At 52.0% G+C, this 23787-nt stretch overlaps 1 protein-coding gene and 1 long non-coding RNA gene across 3 annotated transcripts in view; one reads left to right on the top strand and one right to left on the bottom strand.

Annotated features, from left to right (window-relative positions):
• On the top strand, positions 6119-23710 carry LOC110260640. The gene is made up of 5 exons (XR_002343889.1): positions 6119-6230; positions 6314-6542; positions 8419-8486; positions 17698-17800; positions 21987-23710. It is a non-coding gene; the product is annotated as an uncharacterized LOC110260640 (long non-coding RNA).
• GRAP2 (GRB2-related adaptor protein 2) overlaps positions 18182-23787 on the bottom strand; it is a 72209-nt gene continuing 66603 nt past the window's right edge. Inside the window, exons 7-8 of one of the 2 annotated variants that reach the window (XM_013997505.2) lie at positions 22838-22960; positions 18182-22204 (exon numbers count right to left, since the gene is read on the bottom strand). In XM_013997505.2, the coding sequence (XP_013852959.1) occupies positions 22025-22204; positions 22838-22960 (303 nt within the window). In that variant the 3' untranslated portion in view covers positions 18182-22024. Of the gene's footprint in view, positions 22205-22717; positions 22961-23787 lie in introns of both variants that reach the window. The other variant, XM_013997501.2, reaches the window with a different exon arrangement.

A 23787-nucleotide genomic window follows, 5' to 3' on the forward strand; every position in this document is an offset into this window, starting at 1 on the left:
CGGGGCGGCTCACCTGGCCGCGAGGGCGGCCAATCGGCGCGGGCCCGAGTCGCGGGAGCGGCCGTCGGGCGGGGAGGGGCGGCCGCGCCCTCCGCCTCTGCGGGGCGCGAGCGGCGCGGACGACCTCGGGGCTCGGCTGGGGACGCGGCGAGGCCCAGGCCTGCGGGGCCCGGCCCGGGGCGGGAGCTCGGGAGCGGGCAGGAACTGGGAGCCGGGCCGTAGTTAGACCCACGTGCAGCCTCTGACCCGCTTCCGCCTCCTGGCCCCGAACCTCTGGCAAGAGAGAGGTTGGGGGCCTAACCCTTCCTGCCACCGGGCCCGCCAGACACGTCCCCAGGTGCGCGTCCATTTTCCGCCCCCGCTGGTAGGGTCCCCGAGCTCGCTTCTGGGGTGGCCGATCTGACTACGACCAGGTTGAAGGTCCCGGGCCGTGCTGCTTGGCCGGATTGCGACGGCTGAGGAGGGGGCTGTTGGTGTGCAAAAGCGCAATGCTTATAAAACCCCCAGCTCCCAGCCCACGCCCACATGTCCCAGTTATGAGATCAGAGGCCTCCAGGGGTTGTTAATCCAATACCTTTACCAGGACAAAAATTTATTTAAAAAAAAAAAAAAAAAAGCCACCCAAAATACAACAAGGATGTAAACAGCGGTGGTGGAACTTCTCCCCTTTTAAAGTGGTATATGCGCGCGCGCGCACGTGTGTGTGTGTGTGTGTGTGTGTGTGTGTGTGTGTGTGTATTTGAGTACGATAGGCTTCCAGAGGCCCGATTACTTTATCAGTGACTTAAAATATATGTTTGAGCTCAAGGAAGGAAGGCGCACGCGCGCGCACACACACACACACACACACACACACACATATCACCACCACCAGCAGTAGTTGCTCTGCTGTTTGCCATTGGATTAAATACAATCTTCTTAGTCATTAACATATTATTTTGTTCCTGCGCTGCTGTACAATTTGATTCTCCACATTCAAAATATTTTCAGATCATAGCAACCAAAGGCTCACATTTCTCTCATTTTCTAGCACAGCATCTTAGAGCTGGAAGGAGCTTTAGAAACTAAATAATTCAACCCCCTCATTTTACAGATGAGGAATTGAGGCCTAGAAACATGGGGCTCGCCCAGGTCTCCTTGTAAAGGAGAGGCAGTGCCTGGGACCCATGAAGGTCTCCGTGTCTTGGAGATCTTTGCCCTGTGTCCTGGCCACAACTTCTCTTGTGAAATGACGGAGAGTTCTTGGGGACACGGTGTTGACTCTGGGGACTGGAAGAGGTTGCCTAATGTGGGTGCGTCTTCCTCTGATGACCTGGAAAATGAAGTTTAGATTCTCAAATAGCTGCAAGTGTTGTGACCAAAGTCGCTTCTGACATCCCTTGTCAGGTCAGGGAGGGTGGGCAGAGAGGTGCTCTTCATATCATCTGTGTCCTCTGCTACTCTTGGCATCTGGAAGGCCTTGCTCCTAGGGACACTCCACTCTTTTTTTTTTTTTTTTTTTTTTTTTTGTCTTTGTAGGGCTGCACCTGCGGCATATGGAAGACCCCCCAGGCTAAGGGTCGAATCAGAGCTGCAGCCACCGACCTACACCACAGCCATAGCCACACAGGATCCAAGCTGTGTCTGTGACCCACCCCATAGCTCAAGGCAACGCCGGATCCTTAACCCACTGAGCCAGGCCAGGGAGCAAACCCGAATCCTCATGGATACTACTCGGGTTCTTAACTTGCTGAGCCCCAATGGGAACTCCAGACACATTTCATCTTTGGATGGAAGAGCATTTAGTTTGTCTTCTAATGATTTGAGGCCCTACAAGATGCCAAAATCTATACCTTGGGGAAACGGAGCTCAGAGCAGTGGGAGGAACAGAAAAACAAACCCACAGGAGGATAACACAGGTGTGATGAAAGTGCTTTTTAACAAACTCAATCAGCAATGCATTGGTAGTAAACATTTACTCAATGCCTACCATATGCCTGGCACACAGTAGGTGCTCAGTACATATTTCTTTAAAGAATGAATTAGGACCAAGAGAAAGGTAGATGCAGGAAACTACAGGGACTTTGAGGAAAGAAGAAATTAATCTGCCCAATGGGATGTAGATAAGAAGGAGATCCAGTTGTGGCTCAGCGGTGACGACCTGGACTAGGATCCATGAGGACTCCGAGTTTGATCCCTGGCTTTGCTCAGTTGGTTAAAGATCCAGCATTGCTGTGAGCTGTGGTGTAGGTTGCAGAAGTGGCTTGGATCTGGTATTGCTGTGGCTGTGGCTGTGGTTGGCAGCTATAGCTCTGCTTTGACCCCTAGCCTGGGAACCTCCATATGCTGTAGGTGTGGCCAAAAAAAGAAGAAGAAGAAGAAGAAGAAGAAGAAGAAGGAAGGGTCCAACAGGCTAGGAATTTTGAGGGGAACCTAAAAGGATAAGAAGAAGTCAAGGTGGAGAGATGGAGTGAAGACATTCTAGGCCAAGGGAGTTGAGTCTAGGTGTGGTCAGAGCCTCATACTGGCATAAGATGCACTTGGGTTCAGTTCAAGATACCCTCGGAGCCTTAAGTGTCCTTATCTGCAAAATGGGCTAGCAATGCTAACCTATGACCTTCCAGTTTGTTGTAGGGATTAAATAAGATCACACATTGGATTTAATTGGCATTTGGGGCTGACTCGTAGAAACTACTTTACAACAGTGCTTCTAAAACTTAACTGAGCATAGTAATCACCTGGGGGTGTCTTGCTAAAATGCAGATTCTGGTTCAGTGGGTCTAAGGTGAGGCCTGAGATTCTGCATTTCCAAAAGCTCCCAGGTAATATTGGTCCATAGGCCACATGTGGCATAGTAGGGATTTCAGAGGCCAGTGAATGAGAGCGTGAACTTACATGTCAGAGAGTCCTGGAATTGGAATCCCATTTTCCTGGTATAAGCTGTGTGTCCCTGGGGAAGTTACCTCTCCTTTCTGAGCCTTAGTCACATCATCAGTGACATGTGGGCATTCGTGAGCACTACCTAATAGGGCTGTGCGAGAAGGGAAACAAGTTATGGAGATACACCAATGAGCAGCGTGTCTGGCATGGCATGGCATCCAGTAAAGGTAGTTCAAGCATGGGAAAGTAGAACTGGAAAGAGAGGGGCGTAGGGACAACTTGCGGGAATTTTGACTTTAGATCTTATTCTGTAGCTCCAGGGGAGCCACTGAAGTTTATTAAGAGACTTATAGAGTCATAAAAAAGTAGCAGCAAGTACTATGTGTCAGGAACTGCGCTAAATATTTTATGTATCTTTCAAATCACGTAATCCTATTAGAAAATTATTATTATCCTCGTTCTACAGGCAAGAAAACTAAAACACAGAGGTTCAGTAAGTCACTCTAGGTCACTCTGCTGGTAAGTAAAAGAGCCAGGATTCAAACCCAGACCATCTGACGCCAGGGCCTGCCTGCCTCCCTACCTTGCAATACTGCCTCCGGTGAGAATGCTAGAAAGGGACAGTAGAAAGAGATAGAAGTCCCCTCGTTTAATAATTTATCCACTCGTCAAACATTTGCTGAATACCTAGCATTGTGCTGAGGGTCAGAAAGCACTCATTCACTTGCCAAATCGTTATGGAGCCTTGATAAGCATGGGGCCCTGTTCCAGGTACGGAGGGTGCAGCTCTGAACAAAACCAAGTCCATGCCCACATGAAGCTTACATTGGGGTGAATGATTGCGGCTCGGGTTTTTCTCCCAAGGTGAACAAATGTTATGTGACACAAGTTGGAACTGGACCACGGGTGAGAGTCGGTATGGAAGATTTTCGTCACAGTTCGTTTTGGAAAGGAGCTTTCCTAACTCTAAGGCCTGTGAGACACACAGTGGTCTTTTCGTCAATTTCCCTTTACCTACCACTGGCTTCTGTATTCAGCCAACTTCTTTGAACGCTGAATGTGCACTAGGTAGCATACTTTCCACCTAGAATAAAAAAGAAGAATCAGACTCGATAGCCAGCTGCCCTGATGATTCCCTCGGTTTAGCTGGGACTCAGATGCCCATAGACGTCTTTACCAGGCAGGGCGATGAGTGACGGCGGCATTCACAGAGAGGTTACAGGCTCTGGAGGCGCTATCAAGTACAAGGGTCTAATTTGGTCCTCTCATCCCAATCTTTGAAGAGGATTGTGAAAGGGATTACTGTGAGGCGCTGCAGATAAATAAATTGAGGTTCTGGGAGATGAGATGCCTGTTCAAATTTATCTGCTGGACACACACCAAGAGGCCTGATTCCAGGCCTTCCACCTTACACACAGCTGAACAGTCTGTGTATTATGGAAGTTCCCAGGCTAGGGGTCAAGTTGGAGCTGTATCTGCCAGCCTGCCATGCACACAGCAATTCGAGATCCAAGCCACATCTTCGACCTACACCACAGCTCAAGGCAACATTGGGTCCTTAACCCACTGAGTGAGGCCAGGGACTGAACCCACAACCTCATGGATACTAGTCGGGTTCGTTACTGCTGAGCCACGATGGGAACTCCAGCACTCTGCATTATTAGTGAGTTTTTTGAAACCCCTTGCCAGCCAGGAAATGAAGTCCTTTTAGGCACAGACCTGATCTACCTTGTGTCTGTGGATGCCCCACGGGGCGTGACACCCTAGGAAAACCTCTGGTCCTCTACGGCCCTTCTGGTCTTGGTCTGGCGTCTCCCTGAGCTGGGTTGGGCCCATCATGGTTGCATTTCCAACTTCGAAGCCACCTTGCCCAAGGTGACTGCCTGCACCTTCCAGAGAAATCTGCGCCTCCTCCACCAATTCCCCTGGGGCCGCTTCCTCCACGGGCAGAAGCCTCCCCCTCCCGCCTGGGCTCTTGGCTCTCATTCCCCTTCCTGCACACGCTGCCGGCTGTGTGTGCGGTTGTGTGTACGGTCAAGATCTGACACCTCGTCGTTAACATTAATTGTAGCTGTGTTCATTCCTGCTCGCGTCTGTGTTCCCAGGCCCTCCTGTGTAACTCGAGTCCCAGAATAGCCCACCTCATGATATATTCTTAGATAAGCTTCCCAGGGCTGATTTTTTTTTTTTTTCCCCTCTGTGGCAATTTGTGTCATGAGCACCTGTTGGAAAACGTCGGGGGCTTTCTGGCACCTCCATGAAATTCGTGCTTGCTGCCTGTCCCTGGAGAGGATGAGAGGGGACGAGAGGGTGTCATAGCTGGGGCTTCGGGGAGGAGGGGGGTTGACCCTGGCCAAACTCGTCGAGCAGCCTTCACCTCTGACCTGCCCTATGGTCTGGAGAAATAAAGGCACCGCAGCCTCTCCCCTGCCCTTCCCGGCTCTCTTGTGCTTTCATCTGCTCCTTCAGGAGTGACCTAATTGAGCAGGGATTCTGCAAGTACCTGCCCACCCCCACCGCCTGGACCCCAGGACTTGGCTGTTTCTGCAACCTTGGAAGCATGTAGGCTCCTCTCTGTGGCCACTTGAAACTGTTCCTGCCCCCCAACAGCCTGGCCCCCTGGGCCATTCCTTCAATGGGGGTGTCCCTCATGCTGTCCTTGGCCTTCTGGTCCTTTAGATCCCACATGCTCCATGGGCTGCAATGACTCTCCCTCTCCTCTCTCAGCTCCAGAACTTTCTCCTCAGCTCTGTACCCGGCGATCAGGCTGCCTGCTGGTCAGCTCTGCTCAGATGTCCCACAGGCACCTCCGAGGCATCGTGTCTCAAAGGCACCCCTCATCCTCTTCTCCTCCACTGGCTCCCCTACTGTTCCTTCTGGGTCCCTCTCCTCTAGAATGACACCACCCCCCTCTGCCTGGTTGCCCCAGAGAAACACGGACACACTTGGGCTTTCCCCCATCTCAGGGCCACCAGGCCGGATGAGGCTGCTTCTGTGATGTCTCTGCCCAGCCCTCCTCGCTTCATCCCTGTCGCCACGCCCCCTGCCCCCTGCATTGTTACGAGAGCCTCCTAACTGGTCTTCCCAACTCTGTCTTCTCCTGTCACTTTTTCTAACATGCAAATATATCATGTCACTTCCCTGCATAAAACCCTTCTAAGGCTGCTCATTACCCCTGTGCCAAAGCCCAAGCAACTGGCGGCCACTTAGGATCCAAACCTGTTAGGTCTCTCCTCCTCTCTCCCTTCCTCACTATGCCGTGGCTTTGCTTAGGGACTTCCTGCTGCCGAAATGCTCTTCTCTCCGGTCCAGGAGCTGCTCTTCTGAATCCTTTGTCTTCAGCTTGGAGTCTTTCCTGGTCCTCCTGACAGGTGTGGGTTAGGGGTCCTCACTTTATGCCCAGCCACTGTTTGCCACTCATGCTCTTCGTGCTAATGGGTCTGTCCTCCAGCAGGTGGTGGATTCCTGGAAGGCAGGACTGTCCGATTCATCGTGGTGTTCCCAGGCATGTACCCTGAACACTGGACTTTCACCCCACTTTCCCCCCTTTCCACCATTGTTTTACTTCAAACTGACCAGGAAGTTCTTCTTAAGAATGGGTAAGATTCTCTCTCTTCCCTGGCATAGATCAAGGAAGAACAGAAGAATAAGGACCTGGAATGAAAGAGGCAACCCAAATGCATGTGAGTCTTTCTTTCAGCCATTCAGTTACACAATGTGACTCTGTGTGTGTGTGTGTGTGTGTGTGTGTGTGTGTGTGTGAGAGAGAGAGAGAGAGAGAGAGAGAGAGAGAGAGGGAGCGAGAGACAGACTGACGGGGCAGGTGTGGGGCAGAATATGTGTGGCAGGGTAAACTTTAAAGATGAAGGAGAAGGAGTTCCCTGGTAGCTCAGCCGGTTAAGGACCTGGTGTTGTCACTGCAGTGGCTTGGGTTGCTGCTGTGGCGCAGGTTCGATATTTGGCCTGGTGGCACAGGTTCGATTATTCCACCTGCTGTGGTCATGGCCAAACACAAAAACAAAAGCAAAAAACAAAGATGAAAAAGGATTCTGGCGTCCACAACCTCCTGGGAGATGCAGACGGAAGGAGAGGTGGGGTTGGGGGCAGGTTCAGGAAGGGAAAAGAGGGCAGAGTTCAGCTGAAGTCCTGCCAAGGAAGAGGCCCAGGGTTTGGTGCTTTTCCCCACCAGGAAACTCCTCTCCTAGCCCTTCCACCTGGGGCCTGGCTGCTGAGGTCAGAGTCAGCCCATGGCATGTCCTGGGGGGCAGTGACCTAGAGCAATAGCTGGTCACTGGCGAGGTGGCTGCGGCAGATTAGCCTGAGGTCAGCCCTCTGGTCTTCAATGCCTTGTGCTCGGGCTGTATCTGCTGGTTTAGCATAGAAGACTCCTGACCATGAAGCAGGTGGACCAAGACGACCTTTGGCCCCAAACCAGGCTTTCGCCCCCCTCATCTCTCACTGCCCTGCCAGAGGCCCTTAGCCGGACCAGCATGGTGCCATCCCAAGAGCTTCATACCAGAGGCGGAGGGCAGCACAGTCACTAGCAGACATGCTGCCTCCACTGTAAGTTCCAAGGCTGGGAACTGCCTTCGCATCTCCCGCAGTATCCAGCCAGAGTGCATGCGCTGAATATCATGAGACTGAATTCTGAGTAAAACTGTTATCAGTCAAGACAGTAATTCTATTAGCAAGCATGCGTGGAGTACTAGGTTACAGGGGACTTAAGAAAAAAATACAGACCCGCTCCCAGCTCAAAAGGAGCTCAAAAAAAAAAAAAAAAAGCATTTCCTAAACCTGTCTCTCCTGTTGTCCTCGAAGCTGCGAAGGCGTCAGGAATTCTACATTATTTCAGGCCAACTGAATATGTTCAAAAGCTTTTAAAAATATTTACTTTAGATGAACAGTAGATTAGGGATCATCATCTACAAATAATTATTTAATTTCTACAGACGAAAATTCAGATTCAACATATTTTCTAAGCATTTCTTGGCACCAGGACTACATTTGCTCATTTCACCTTTGCATTATGTATTACAACCCGTTCATGATAAACTGATAAAGCTGAGGCTCAGAGAGATTCAGCAACCCAATCAGGGTCACACAGCTAAGGACTCAAACCCAAGTCTACTTGCCACCAAGTGTGTGGGAGCCAAGGGCCGGATGGGCTTTACAACAAAACTGCATTTTTCTATATGGTTGCTACTCTTTAAATTTAAAGCAGTCAAAATCAAATAAAAGCTATTGGAAAGCTGGCTGAATAGTCACTACTTCTAGGAGATGCAGGAAAATTAATGCCCCTCACATTTGCATCCCAGCTCTCCTGTGGACCTGGCACTGGGGGAATGGTGACTGCATGAATGAATGGGTGTAATGCTCAAGGCAAATACAGGTTAAACAACGACTTAGTTTGGGTCATGGTGTAAGTGTGTATACACATATGTGCATTTATGTGTGTATTTGTGTGTACATATGCGCATGTATATGCATGTGTCTGTAATAGAAGTGTGCATATGTATACACGTGCATGTCTGTGAATATGTACATGTGTGTGTATTTCAGGGATGGGGCAAGGATGCGACCAAGAGACAGGTTATCTCCCAAAAGTTCTTGAATCCTTGACTTCCAAGGTGAGTTTGAGCTTCACTCTGTTGGGGCTCGGGAGCCACAGATGGTGTGTGAGCTGGGAGCTGGCAGGATACCAGTGGTGCCCGAGACAGATGTGCCCGGCGGAGAGCACCGGACAAGCCGGAGGCAGAGAGAGTCCGCGGTGGACTCCGGAAACATGTGGCGGCAGAAAAAGAACTGCTCCGGTAGAGTCCGGAGAGGCTCCGAGGGAAACCTCGGGAAGGGGCGGAGCCTCCCTTCACTTCCTCTCTCGGCAGCGGCGGACCTGGGGCGTCCCTGAGCCGCACACCCGGTGGGCGGGGACAGGGGCGCCGTCTTCACCCCTGCAGGGCAGAACACCGCGGACCGAGCGCCTCCCCTTCCCGGCTGCTGGCAGTGCTGGGAATTGGGGTGTGTCTCAGATACTTTCTTTCTTTTTACAGCTGCACCTGCAGCAGAAAAACATCAGCAAAATTGAAAGGATTAAGGAATTTAAGTAAGATATCTGAATTTATCCGCAATGCAGAAATTTTCATTTAAAACTGTACTTGTTTAAAAATGTTCAGCAATTCCTTTTGAGGGGTTATTGTTAATATTAGAACTTCTTCTGCCTCTTTTTCCCCCCCTTTTATGGCCACGCTCATGGCACATGGAAGTTCCCAGGCTAGGGGTGGAATCAGACCCACAGATTCGGGCCTACGCCACAGCCACAGCAACACCAGATCCAAGCTGCATCTGCAGCCTATGCCACAGCTTGTGGCAACGCTGGATCCTTGACCCACTGAGCAAGGCCAGGGATTGAACCTACATCCTCAGGGACACTATGTCAGATTCTTAACGCTCTGGGCCACAAGGGGAACTCCTCAACTATTTTTAAACACATTTTAAAACAGCTCTGAGCCCAACCAAGGGATCTGGGCTAGAATTCCTTATTTACTTAGTGTCTGCTCATGCCTGTCTTTGGGGACTGAAACCCCCAAAGTCACAGGACACAGGCTCTGCATGCACACACCCCTCTAGAGCAAGGCCATAAGAGCACGTGTCAGGAGACGGTCTGCAGAAGGAGAGTTACTCCAGGCTGAGGGTGGAATCAAGGAAGACTTCGTGAAGGAGGGGGCTGTTTCCCTGGCCTTGCAGGCTGGCTAGGATGTGGACAGCGGTGAATAGAAAGGACGGAGAGCTCCAGGTGGGGACCTGCAGGAGCTCGGTTGCCAAAGAAGGCAATGCAGGGCAAAGTTCAGGGCAGAGTAGCCCAGATGTCCACCTCCCCTGAGGAAGCCACTTGTACCCAAGCCAAGCATGGCAGGGGGTAGGGTTTCCAGTAGAGAAAGTGCCTGGCCCAGGTAGCCGAGAGCCTGGAGGCAGGTGACTGGCCAGAGGAAATGATGGTGGCTGTGGGACATCTCTGCCTGGCCTGGCATTCCCCCCTTCAAGAATCACTCCTTTAGCTGGCCAACGGCCTCAGGACTTTGTCCCTGGCGGGCCACCGTTGCAAACAGCTGTCACCTGGAAGAGGGTGGGTGAGGCCCAGGGAGGGGTGAGCTCCCAAAGTTGATTCACTCCATCAGCAAATTATCAGTGTGATGGGTGCCAAGAGACGCACCCCGAGGGGGGCTGAATACAGGGCAGGCAAGTTTCAAAGGAGAGAAGGCCTTCGCAGCAACCTGTCTGGGGGCAGGGCGGGGTGAGGAAGGCGGTGTCTGCCAAGAAGGAGGGGGTAGCGGGGCTGCCCATCCCTGGCTGGGCCCTCGCCAAGCAGTTCCTCTAATTTTGTTCGCTTCTCGTGATAACTCTGTGCTGTTGTCTCCAGTTCTCCTGAACAACTCAGAGAGGTCAGGCAACTTGTCCAGGCTCAGCACTCAGCTGGGGGCAGAGTCTGGACTGGAGCCCAGGTCTCTGATTCAAAGCTTGTGCTTTCTTGATTTTTCCACATGGCCTGCAGGAGTAGTTAGAAAGAAGGGGGCACCGGGGTGCATGACTCAGTATGGGGCTTCTTGGCAGGGTTGGGAAAGTCTAGCATGCCCCTGAGCAGGGCTGGTAGCTGAAAGGCCACTCGCCCTGACCATCCCAGGGGTTCTCGTCCCTGTGTACAAAGTATGAATTCCTCCTGCCCCCAACTAGGAGGAAGCGGGGGTGGGGAACGTTCCCTCATTTGACGCCAGCATCCTGGGTCAGCATCATTTTTGCTGTGTGTGTATGGCAGTAGGGAAGGATCAGGAGTGGCCAAGACTCAGAACTGGACCAGGAGGCAGGGTCTGAGGAGGAAAGGGCGCTGCTGGGGGTGGAATGTCTAGACCATCTTCTGGGGTCACAGGGGCCATCTGTGACAAAGGGCATTGGGTGGTGGGGGTGGGGACATGCAGCTGGCAGCCAGGGCTCGGCATGAGGTCGGGGGATGCTGGGGCATGAAGCAGCCTGTAGTCTTTGGAGATCCAGGAGGGCAGATGGACAGGATGGTGGGGTGTTGGGAAACTTCAGCAACAGGAATCTGGATTCTGGGAGGGTGATATTGTGAACAAGGCAGGCGAGGGGTAGGGCTGGGCACTGCAGAGATTCCAGCCTCTGGGCCTGGGCGGGATCTTGCTATAGGACCAGAGAAGAGGGTGGGGCCAGGCCTCAGAACAAAAGCAGGATGGAGAAGCAAAGCCTGCAGTGTAGGAGTCAGGGTTGGCCCCTCTGACCTGGGACAGGCTGGGCCTGTGACAAGGCTCCCGCAGCAAGAGAAGAGTCAGTAAAGCCCAGGATTGGGTAGACACCTGTCTAACAGGACACATGCTCTAGCAAGTTGGGGATCACAAGGGGACTTCTTTAGGAAGTCTGGGTTCAGAAAAGGACCTGGAGGAGTGCCCATCGGGGCTGAGCGGAAACGAATCCAACTAGGAACCATGAGGTTTCGGGTTTGATCCCTGGCCTCGCTCAGTGGGTTAAGGATCTGGCGTTGCCGTGAGCTGTAGGTGTAGGTCGCAGAGGCGGCTCTCTTGGATCCCGAGTTGCTGAGGCTGTGGTGAAGGCCAGAGGCTACAGCTCCAATTAGACCCCTAGCTTGGGAACCTCCCTATGCCACGGGTATGGCTCTAAAAAGCAAAGAAGGAAAGAAGGAAGGAAGGAAAGAAGGAAGGAAGGAAAGAAGGAAGGAAGGAAGGAAAGAGAAAGAAGGAAAGAAAGAGAAAGAAAGAGAAAGAAAGGAAGGAAGAAAGAAAGGGACCTGAAGAGCCTCAAGAACTTATGAATATTGATTCCAGAAGCTTTGTGTCCTAATGGAGACACAGGCTCACTAGTTTCTCTGTTTTATTTTAAAGGCAAATAACTCAATCCACTCTCTTTCCTTACTCATCTTGAGTCATTCTTACCTAAGAAGAGTCTGGTGATCAGTGTTTATTTAGTCTGCGCGGCCCGCGTGCATCAGCAGGAACTAACGCGGCCTCTCCTCACTTTACTGACAGGGAAACAGAGGCCTAGCGGGGTGAGGAGACTTCCCTGAGGCCCGGTCGCCCAGAGAGTGGGAGAGCAGGGTCCAGGCCCGGGGCTCCCTCTGCTTTGCGCCCCACCTCATCTGCACTTGCCATGGCAACCAGGCCAACCCCCAGCGTGGGAAGCAGAGGCTGCGCGTAGCAGTTACCTAGCAACTCCCGGGAACCAGGTCAGAGCAGGGCGAGTGAGGCGCCTGCGCGGCTCACGCTGGGGAATTCAGACCTGTCAGAATGAGATCGCCCACGTCATTCTGTGGCCACAGCTGACCCTGGATAGAGGCATACCTGGAAGCTCCTGCTCCGGGGAGTCTCACACCAGGACCCGAGGGTTGCTGGGACTATGGCACAGAGCCGGGCTAGCAGGGGAAAAAGCAGACACAGGCCTTACCCCTGAACTTTCTGGTTTCTCTGAATAGCATGCAGCCTGTCCCCACTGCCATGCTATCTTAATCTGCACACGAGACTCCACAGAGGACTGATGGCAGAGTGTGTGTGTGTGTGTCTGTGTGTGAATCTGTGTGTCTGTGTGTGTCTACATGTGTGTATTTGTGTGTGTCTATATGTGTATCTGTGTGTGCGTGTCTATGTGTATTTGTGCGTGTCTATGCGTGTATCTGTGTGTACCTCTGGTGTGTGTGTATGTGTGTCCATGTAGGTATTTCAACCTGGACGGGAAAAACTGGAAAGCTGTGTTCCCTAAGACTGTCTTATTCTCCTTTTTTTTTTTTTTTTTTTTTTTGTCCTTTTAGGGCCCCACCAGTGGCATATGGAGGTTCCCAGGCTAGGGATCCAATCAGAGCCGTAGCCACTGGCCTACACCACAGCCGCAGCAACGAAGGATCCAAGCTGCGTTTGTGATCTACACCACAGCTCACGGCAATGCTGGATCCTTAACCCACTGAGCGAGGCCTGCATCCTCATGGATACTAGTCGGATTCATTAACCACTGAGCCATGACGGGAACTCCAAGGCTGCCTTCTTTATCTCAAGAAATGTTTATGGAATCGCCTGGTCATAGACTAGGTAAATCCCTTTCTACTCTTCCTATAGACTGGGGCTTCATACCACCTCCCACCACCACCCGCTCCCACCCGGCTCTTCCCTGGGTTCCCAGGTCCTGTCTCCTGGAGGGTCCTTCCCACAACATGAAGATCTAAGCCAGTCACGTGGCCTCAGCCCTCAGAAGTGGCTGGTTTAAGAATGGCATGTGATCTAGTCTTTGCCAGTGGGATCCATGGGAATGGCTGCTGAAGGACTTCTGGGAAAGGTTTTTCTCACTAAAATTGGGAGGGAAGGTGCTTCTTCTTCATCGGACGCTGTCCGTCTGCATGTGATGCCTGGAACTGCAACGGCTGCTGAGAAGAGATGCCACTGGTGCTCAGAGGACGGCTTCGTTGAGCCATGGATTTGAGCAAGCTGGGAACTGCCCTTCCTCTGCCCTCTTGTGTGGGGCATCACGAACCCCTCATTTAGAATACTTCTGGTCAGGCTTCCATTTTCTCACAGGCAAAACTTTCCTACCTGGTACTCTTGCTTCCTGGCCTCAGGCTGACTCTCTTTCCTCTGGTGAGTGGAATGCCAGGACAAGGCTTGGTATTGAAGGTAAAGGACCCAAAGAAAACAAATGTCTCTCCTCCTGAATAAGTCAAAGATGTGACACCTTGGGCCTTTATCTCCCAAGTCAGAACTGATATTGGACCTGCAGCTGCACAGCCAGCTTCTTGCAGGTCTGAATAGGTTTCTTCCTAAAGAGCCTGAAGGTGTCTCTTATATTCCCAGCGTCGAGCACCCGTCAATCATTCACTCGTTCATGGCGGTGGTGTGCTGGAGCTGGCTCTCGGCTGCTGGTGAGAACCAACTGTGTACGTCTCTGCCCCACTCTGAGTTCAGGGATGGCATGTTAGTAGCTTGAAGTCAGCCGGGATGGGAGGTTTTTTCCTAAATGGACTGAATTTGTTAGAGCAGTTCTAGGAACAGTTTTTAGAGATGAAGATAGAGACTTTTTTTTTTTTTTTTTTTTTTTTTTTTTTGGCTGCGCCTGGCACATGCAGAAATTCCTGGGCCATGGACCGAGCTCAGCAGTAATCAGAGCCACAGCAGTGACGATACCAGATCCTTAACCCACTGAGCCACCAGGAAACTCCTAGATATTTTTCTTATACTGTCTGTTCCCACACATGCATAGCCTCCCATTATCAGCATCCCCCACCAGGGTGTTGGATTTGTTACAGCTGACGAGCTCACAGAGCCATCATCATCATCTGAAGTCCATAGTTTACTTCAGGGTCCACTCATGGGCCTGGACCCATGTGTAAGGACTTGTAGCCACCATTATAGGTTCAAAGAAAACAGTTTTAGCGAAGCCCTAAAAATCCTCTTTTGCACCTATTCTTCTCTCCCTTCACCCTTAGCAACCTTTGATCTTTTGCCTGTATCTATAATTTTGTTTTCTGGATGTCAGGTGGTTGATATCGGACAGTATGTAACCTTCCCAGATTGGCTTCTCTCACTTAGTCGTACATGTTTAAGTTTCCCTCTTGTGTTTTCATGGCTTGGTAACATTTATTTTTAGTGCTGAATACTATTCCATCGTCTGGATGTCCCGCAGTGTGTTTATCCATTCACTTGCCGAAGAACATCTTGGGTGCTTTCGAGCGCTGGCAATTACGGACAAAGCTGTTATAAACATTTGTGTGTGGACATAAATTTTTAGTCCCTTTGGGAGATGCCAGGGAGCACCATTGCTGGATCAATGCCATGTTTCATTTTCTAAGAAACTGCCCAACTGTCTATCAAAGAGCCTGTACTATTTTGATTTCACTTCATTTGCACCAACAGTGAATGAGATTCCTGTTGCCCCACATCCTCCCAGCATTTGGTATTTTGGATCTTGGATTTTCTAAGAGGTGTGTAGTGGTGTCTTAATTGTTTTAATTTCATTTCCCTAGTGACACACGATGTTGAGCATATTTTCATCTTACTTGTGATCTTACGTCTTCTTCAGTGAGATGTCTGTTCAAGTCTTTTGCCCATTTTTGAATTGGGTTGTCATTTACCTATTGTTTGGTTTTAAGAGTTCTCTGTGTATTTTGTTCTCCTTTCCTTCCTTTCTTCTTTCCTCCCTCACTTTCTTTCCTTCTTTCCTTTCTCCCCCGCTTCTTTCTTTCTTTCTTTCGACAGGCACATGACATGTGAAAGTTCCCGGGCCAGGGATCTAACCTGTGCCCCAGTAATGACCCAAGCTGCTGCAGGGACAACACCGGAGGTTTAACCTGCTGCACCACAAGAGAATTCTTCTTTGTGTGTTTTGCATAACAGTCTTAAAGAACATAACTAGCAGATATGACTTTGGCAAAGATTTTCTCCCATCCTATGGCTTGTTTTCGCATTCTCTGGACATATGGTAGGGATATTTACACCGTAAAATTGGCAAACACAACAAATCAGCGTTTTCCTCAGAGAGCCAGTTGTTCAACTTTTACCAGCAAACATATGCATGCATGTACCAACCATTTATTGGAGGAACTGTTTGCTCGTGCCCTCAAAAATGATCAGTCCAGTGTGGCGGGGGTGAGGGGGTGGGGGACAAGTCTGCATCCCTGACTGTAGGAGAGTTCTCAGTATTAAAAGAGAAGCAGAACAAGGATGCCAGAGGACATAAAGGAGGGGCATCTGCATCGTCCATGAAGTTGGGATGGCTTCCTAGCCCAGAACGTGAGCCCTGACCTAAGTACTTTAAAGGGAGCAGCAGTCGTCTGGATCCATACTGCCCAGTAAGATAGATAGCCGCATCTGGCTATCTGGCTCATTTTGCTAGACTCATTGCCCACCACATTGGGTAGGGCACAGAGAGAACTTTTCCATCATCATTGCAGAAAGTCCTAATGGACAGCACTGGTCTAGACAAAAAAGTGGGAGAAAGGCCTTCCAGGCAGAAGGACCAGAGTGGGAAGACTCAGAGGTCTGAGACGACGTGACTCATTCTGGGGAGAGACGGGAAATTCAGCTGAACAAACAGGCAGCCATCAGATCACAAAATGTCTTTAGTGGGAGGCCAGGGCGTTTAAACTCTAGCCTGAAAGCTATGGGGAGCCCCTGAAAGCTTTAGCAGAAGCCTGATGTCATCTGCTTTGCATGTCAATAAGCTCTCTCTGGCAGTCAGTGGAGCGTGGATGAGGGGCCAACCAGGGGGTAGGGAGACCAGTTCAGAGACACTTGCATCCCCTGGCGGGGGAGGGAGGGCAGTTTGAGGTGAGGCAATGACTGTGGCACAGATGCCGAGAGGGCAGGGGCGAGGGGTGTGAAGGACCCACTCTGTGGCTGATTTCGTGTGGCCCGTAGGAGGTGCTTTCTAAGTATTTGATAATTTCATGAATGAATTATAGCCGAGCCCAGACTGTACAGCTTCGGTGCACGTCCCCTGGGCCCTTAGGTGGTATCTATTCCACAACTGAAGAGGGCAGGGCCTTTTTTTGTTGTTTTTGTTTTTTTTCAGCTGAAGGAGAAAGGAGCCATAGGGAGAGAGACAGACAAGAGAGCTGGATGGGAAGGTGGAAGCCCTCGTCCTGTCTGAAGGAGAGGGGGCTCCGGTGAGAAGGAAATCCGCAGTGAGGTCTCCTGGACCCAAGCAGTGCCTCCCTGGGGCCCAGGAACAGGGGCTACTCAGAGCTGGGGGAAGTCATTCTCCAGCCAGCCCTTGCCGCATGGACTGTAGGGCAGATTTGGTTTCCTCAAGGACTGGGCCGTTTTGCCAGCAGACAGATGCAGTGCCCAGCGTTGGGGAAGCCACTGTCAGCAGAGGCTGTTTCTGGGCCACCGGACGTGCCCAAGTAGGAGATGCATGCAGGCTGGTGCTTAATCTCATGAAAGATAGGCAGCCTCTGTCTCTTGGACTTCTAAAAGTAACTGGAGATTTGAGAGCTGGTGGCTAAGGGCTCCTGTAACTTGGGCATCAGTGTTAATATCACCTTGTTTGTACCTGTGTGTCTGTAAGGCCTGGGACACTTGGGTGACAGAATGATTGATGGGTGAGATGAGGCTTGTTCACTCATTAAACAGATATTTATGGAGCCTGGGTGAACCATGAACAGCGCTAGGTGCTGAGTATACAATGGTTTATAAAACAAGGAAGATCCTAACCCCCCCAGGGAGCTTACTGTCTAATCGTCCTACCAATCCGTCTGGGGCCATCATCTGTATATGGGCTCTTCAGGACAAGCCCCAGGAGCCGTGAGTCTAGTGGGAAGGATTTGTTTAGGTTAGGGGTCAGGAAAGGACAATTTGAGAGAGAGGCATTTAAACCAAGACCTAGGAGTTCTCGCTGTGGTGCAATGAGACTGAGGGGGATCCTAAGACACAGGTTCCATCCCCAGCCCCGTGCAGTGGGTTAAGGATCTGGCATGGCCACAGCTTCGCAGTAGGTCACAAGCGTGGCTTGGATCTGGTCTTTGGCCTGGGACCTCCATGTGCCATGGGGCGGCCAACAAAGAAAAAAACAAAAAACAAACAAACAAAAAAAACAGACCTGGAGATGCATCGGAGTTAGCCGAGGGAAGCGCAGGGGACGTGCGTTCCAGGTAGAAGGAACCCCAGGTGTGAAAGATATGCGGACACATCCTTGGCTGTCTCGAAGCAGAGTGGCCGGTGGGACAGGGGCGTGAAAGCAGGAAGGGAGAGGAAGGAGGGAGGCTGGGAAGGAGGGAGGCTGGGAAGGAGGGGTCAGTCCTCACGGGGCCACATTAGGTCTATGGATTTAAACCCTTAGGTGGTGGACAGAGGAGCGATGCCATCAGAATCATGTTTTACGAGGCTTGCGTGGGAGTCCGGGAGTTGGTGACAAGAGCGCGTGCCCGGAGAAAAGGGTGGAGGTGAGTTCAATTGCCTAAGAAAGATGATGGCAATGTGGCTGAGATGATGGAGAGAAGGGGAGGAGTCTGGGGAGAATTTACAAGAAGAATTGAGCCAATATCTCTCAGGCTCTGGCCTTAGTATAGGCAGGCCAACTTCAGACAAGGCAAACAGCAAATATTTGGACCATGCCTGTCTGTCCCCATGTGGCCTATTTTGCTTTGAGTTACCTGAGACCTGATGACATCACTGGGGTCCTTCCCCTACCTGTGAGCCTGACCACACCTGATGGGAGTTTAAGGATTTCCTGAGAAAGCTTTCATAATGTCTGTAACCTCTGCTCATGTTTATAGCAATTATGTTAGGAAATCCCTGTTTGTATTTCATCTGAATGCCCTAAAATTTCTTTTTTCTTTTTTGTCTTTTTTTGCCTTTTCTAGGGCCACTCCCATGACATATGGAGGTTCCCAGGCTAGGGGTCTAATTGGAGCTGTAGCCACCAGCCTGCGTCACAGCCACAGCAATGCAGGCTCCAAGCCGTGTCTGCGACCTACACCACAGCTCACGGCAACGCCGGATCCTTAACCCACTGAGCAAGGCCAGGGATTGAACTGCAATTCATGGTCTCTATTCAGATTTGTTTCCACTGCGCCACGATGGGAGCTCCAAAAGTTTCTTGATTCTTGATAGAGATGAAGATGCTAAAATAAGAAGTCTGGGCTGCCAAACACGAATGATGTTATGACAGTTCTGAATCACGTCTGTCTATCCCCCAGTCTGTCTTATTTGTTAGCAACCAAGAAAAATGCCCGACTAGCCCTAGAAGAAGGATGCGGTTAGATGTTCGTAGCTGTTTAGCTCACTGCCGAGTTCACGGCCCTTGTGCACTCAGCCCCATCGCCTCATCGCGTGATGCACAGGCAGGATTGAACTAGAATCTGCATTTTAACACACTCCTCAGGCAATTCCTAGGCACCTACATTTTGAGAAGCACTGCCTCGGGTCACTCTATGGCCATTTAAAAGTGGGTGGGCAGTGGCCAATGCAAGATATTTGACAAGGGGAAGCCTCAGCAAGCGGTAAGGGAGGTTCAACTGGTCCAGCAGGAAATGGATTTTCTCTGAAGTTCCCGGTGGCTCCCAAATCAAGTAGAATGCAGAGACAATGTGTTGTTTCCTGGTTGTGTGGCTGCTGAGAGGCGCTGCCGGGTGGGGGTGGGGGGAGGGGACACGCCCTGGTGCTGACATGCTATCAGATGGAGGGCTACTTCCTGGGGCAGCACCAGGGGCCAGGGAGGGTCAGCCTTCCTTCCCCCGCCAGAGTGGACACCTTCCTTGTCCTTTCGGTTTGGTCCCCAAAGGCCCTTGTTCTCTCTGGGTGGTTAGGATGATTCTTGCTTCCTTTTGTTTTTCCTGTCTTTTTAATGGCCGCACCCAAGGCACATGGAGGTTTCCAGGCTAGGGGTCTAATCAGAGCTGCAACTGCGGGCCTACACCACAGCCACAGCAATGCAGGATCTGAGCCGTGCCTGCGACCTGCCCCACAGCTCTCGGCAAAGCTGGGTCCTTAACCCACTGAGTGAGGCCAGGGATTGAACCCACATCCTCATGGATGCTATGAGTTCGATCCTGCTGAGCCACGATGAGAACTTTCTCTTGCTTCATTTTCAACCACGTGATGAGCAGGGGCAAGGCTGTTTTAGCACCTGGATTAAAAACACTTCCACAATGGCCTCTGGTGGGACAGAAGGTCCAGTTTCAAGGCTTCTGGAAGCCTTGCCCACACTGTGTCAGCCTCTCCAGGCCGGTGACCCCGCCTCCCCAATGGAGGGGTGTGTGACCCAGACCCCAGGCCCAGCCCAGCAAAACCAAGGCGATTGTTTTATTACTGCTTTCTTGAGGAGTGCTTTTTTTTTTTTTTTTTGTGGGGGTCCGGGGGGCGGGCTTGCACCTGCAGTATATGGAAGTTCCCAGGCTAAGGGGTCGAATCAGAGCTACAGCTGCCAGCCTACACCACAGGCACAGCAACTCGGGATCTGAGCTGTGTCTGTGACCTACACCACGGCTCACGGCAATGTCAGATCCTTAACCCACTGAGCGAGGCCAGGGACTGGACCTGCGTCCTCATGGATCCTAGTCGGATCCATTATCATGGAACAACGATGAGGACTCCTCTTGAGCAGTGTTTTAAGGCACAAAACCAGAACAGAATTCGGTCGTTTCCCTCTGCCTTCGCGGCTGCCGTCCTCCCCATCATCAGACAAATGGATGAAGCAAGGCTGTGGGGCCATTTCAAGCACATGGTTTGTAAATCCCGTAAAATCAAACACTACTCTTGGCTCTTATTTACTGTAACACGTCTGCCTCACCGAGCCCCAGGATAGCTGATTAGGGCTCCTTCGCCTCTGTTTTCCCTCCCTCTCTTCGGCTCTTTGGCTCTTTTGTCTCCGAGCCGGCGGGGTCCTTGCCCTGCCTTCCAGCTCCTTTCTCTGCTCCCGCCCTCCTCCCTGCCCAGTGGGTCGCTGTGGTCCCTCCTCCCTGCACCTGGTTGGCCCCCTGACGGCTCAATCCTGTCTTCATCACCTGTCCTACTTAACCTCCTGTCCCTCTGCCTCCTTCTGGGCCTCTCCCGCTGCTCTCGCTCTTGTGAAATGTCTCAGCTCCCCTCTCCCTTCCACATTTTCTTTTCCAAAGGCTGCTCCTCACTCCCTCACTCTCCCTGCTTCTCTCAGACTATTTTCTATTTTCTCTCTTCTCCCAAGACCCGCCCACAGAATCCTGGAACTCAGAGTCAAAGGGACAGAGCCAATGTTACATGGAGGGTTAGCATCACCGTAGGTAATGGCTGCCTGGCCCTCCTCAGAGGGGGAAGAACTGGGAGGGGACACAGCAGCAGCCCCCCTCCGCCCCATACTCCCTCCCCAACACTTCCCTTTCTTTGATGTCTCAGCACACACACACACACACACACACACACCCACACACACACACCCACCCGAGGTGCCTTCCTGCAGGCAGGTTCGTTCAGGCTCCTCTAAAACACTGAACTTCCTCCTCCAGGGTCGCTGCTCCCCAGCCAGGCTGGTCTCTGCTTCACCCCTCAGGGTGAGCCCTTGGAGACACAGTCCGAGGTGACAGGAGAGGCAGTGGCTGTGGGGTTCCTTCCCAGGTGCAGCTCACAGGGTGGAAGAAGTGCTGGCCGTGGTCCAATAGTTGGAGGGAGCAGGAAGCTCTCTCAAAGCAGCTGCCACCCAGGGTCATGGTCGATCAAGCAATCGATCAACCAACAAATCAATCGAGAAGCAATGCTCTTGTGGGGCGGGCTTCTCTCTGTGCCACTGGGCAGAGCATCTTCAAAACACAGAAAACCAAGAGGGAAAACAAACAGGGCCCAGAAGAGACACTCTGGTAACTATAACACAGTGGCTTTAATCCACCATCCTTGGCCAGGGCTTCTCCAAGCGCTTTACAGAGTCTAGGAAGCTGCTGTCTTGGCTGCTGGGAAAACAGCTTCCACTCAAGTAAGCCCCCGGGGGGATTTGTGAAAACCCCTCCATTTCCCAGCACCTGGATCCTCCGCTGCCTCCAGTCCTCCAGGATTAGCTGAGGAACATGCACTTGTGGGAGATGCAGGTCTTAGCTGAGCACTGGCTGGGGGGGGCCAGCCTTGCACCCCTTCCCGCTCACCGCTTAGATGGGCAGAGGTGCGCTTTCACTTTCAGGGCAGCAGTGCCCACCCCGGGGTGGAGTGGGCGGGGAGGTGGGGGTGGGCAGGAGGGACCATCCCTGCCCACCCTCAGGGGGAGCAGGACTCGCAGGTAAAGCTAGAACTTGTCCCATGAAGTCCAAGTCCACCCTGTTGTTCTGCATCCAACGCCAGGTGTGGACCCCGCTCAGCTCCTCTCTGAAAATTCCCAGGGCGAGGGGGAAGCGGTGCCATTTCAGGACAGGAAGAACGTCAGTTTCGTTTCCCTGCTCCCTGCCTCGCGGCGCCCCCGCGCCTCTGCACACCCGCTGAGGAAGTAGAAACATAAGTCTGAATATAATTCATCCAAGTTCCTTTCGTGTCAACTAAGTAACCTACTAAATTGCCAATAAATTACTATTATGAACGTAGACGTAGGCATATATACAGGTGCGTATACACACACACACATATGGATGGATGCGTAGTTCCAGTTTTTCTTCCTTGCCCCGTCTCTTGCAGGCAGCTTCATTCAAAAGCCTCCGACCCTCCAAAGGGCTTCACCGGGTCATAGGCGCCACGTAGTTGGCAGGGAAGAGGCCCAGCTTGTTGTGCAGGCGGCCGGTCCACCAGGACGGGTTGGAGCTGTCCAGGACCTCAACCACCTCTCCGCACTGGAATCCCAGCTCGTCATCCTCGAGGGCCTCAAAGTCGTACAGCGCCCGGGCCCACCGCACTCGCTGTCAGGGGTGGAAAACAGAGGGGTCCGGCTGAGCCAGGCTGGCCGGGCTGGCATCGGAACCGCGGGCACAGGGGAGGGGGTGTGCTGGCCCTGGCTCCGAGTCGCAGCCCTCCATGAGCAGGCTGCCCCGGAGGCTGACAGCCACTCTCCAGAGACATTTCAAACCCTGCTGCGACTGCGCGCAGACTGGGAGGCAGAGCCCAGAGAACAGCCACGCTGGTCGCCAAGGCCCCAAGAGGATCCTGGAGAGCTACCCTCCCTGCATCAATAGGCGGCTTTTTGTTTTCTTCAGGTGACAAACAGAATGCAGCGTGCCCACACTAACAGCCCTTGGTTGCCAGTTCCCCTGAGCCAAGATGGATCTCCTTCTGCTAGAATCACAGCCAGGAGACATGAGGACGGGCCAAGGCCCCACAGCCAACAGAGAACAGCAGGCAGGATGGCTGTTCCAGGTGGGACCGGCTCCACCTGGAACTCTCGCCTCCCTCCCACCCCCTGCAGCCCCACCTACGGGGTTCGTGCCACCTCTGCGTGGGCTCCGTGCGGTTTGACATCTCTCCTGGAGGCCCAACAGTTTCTCTACCGACCGCACTGCCTCCTCCATTGATGCCGGAGAGGGAAATCCACGTACCCCGGCCACTTGGAGCTGCACCGGGTCTGTGTGTCTCCGGTGCATGAGGGCGGCGTTCATTTCGCTGCCCATGCCCAGGCCACAGTGCCCGTCGTTTATGTCCAGGCTGCCTCCACGGCGATCCTAGAAACAGATGCAACAGAAGACCCATCACCACACCGCCAGAAGCATTCCTCACGGGCTCCCCCAACACCTTGTGCCAAGGTCATTGGCCCAGCCAGTGCTCCAGGAAGACTTACTGATGATGACAATAGACCCGAGATAATGGGGAGGGGGGAGGGTGACAAACAGACCCAGATTGGGAAGATGATGCCAGATTTCATTCATTCAATCAAGGAACATCTATCAGGCACCTACCATGTGTCTAGCACTGTCCTAAGCACGAGGATATGTCACTAGAAAGAGAAGACCCCCGTCTTCAAGGAACATCGGTTTAGAGGGGGAGCCATACACATGTAAGTGATGGGTGAGCACAGAGAAGTGTCTGAGGCGGCTGGGTAATCAGGGATCACCTGCCTCCTAGAGCAGGTGATATTTGAATTCCAGTTTAAAGAGGAATAGAATCGACTAGGAAAGGGTGTTTCTGACAGAGGCGACAGCACATAAAAAGTCTCAAAAGCATAAGAGAAAACACAGTGGACCATTCCGGTAACTGGTAAGAGCACTGCTGGAGGGGGCGTTTGCGTGGGGAGTCAGGGGAGGTGGCAGGGTGAGGCTGGCGAGACAGATATGGACAACTCACAAAGGTCTTTGTACGCCCTGCTAAGGAATTTAGGGACGATGTTATCTGGCTGTATTGTCCGTCTCGGTAAGCCGCCTAAAATCCCATCTGGAACAAGGCGGGGGATAAATAAATAAATAAGCAAGGTTCCATTTCTGGTGTTAATCCGTTTTTCTTGTCGATCTCAACAGCCAGATGGGTTAAGAGGCATGAAAAGATTTGGACTTGT

This window comes from Sus scrofa, chromosome 5 (genome assembly GCF_000003025.6).
Source record: "Sus scrofa isolate TJ Tabasco breed Duroc chromosome 5, Sscrofa11.1, whole genome shotgun sequence".
NCBI lineage: Eukaryota > Metazoa > Chordata > Mammalia > Artiodactyla > Suidae > Sus > Sus scrofa.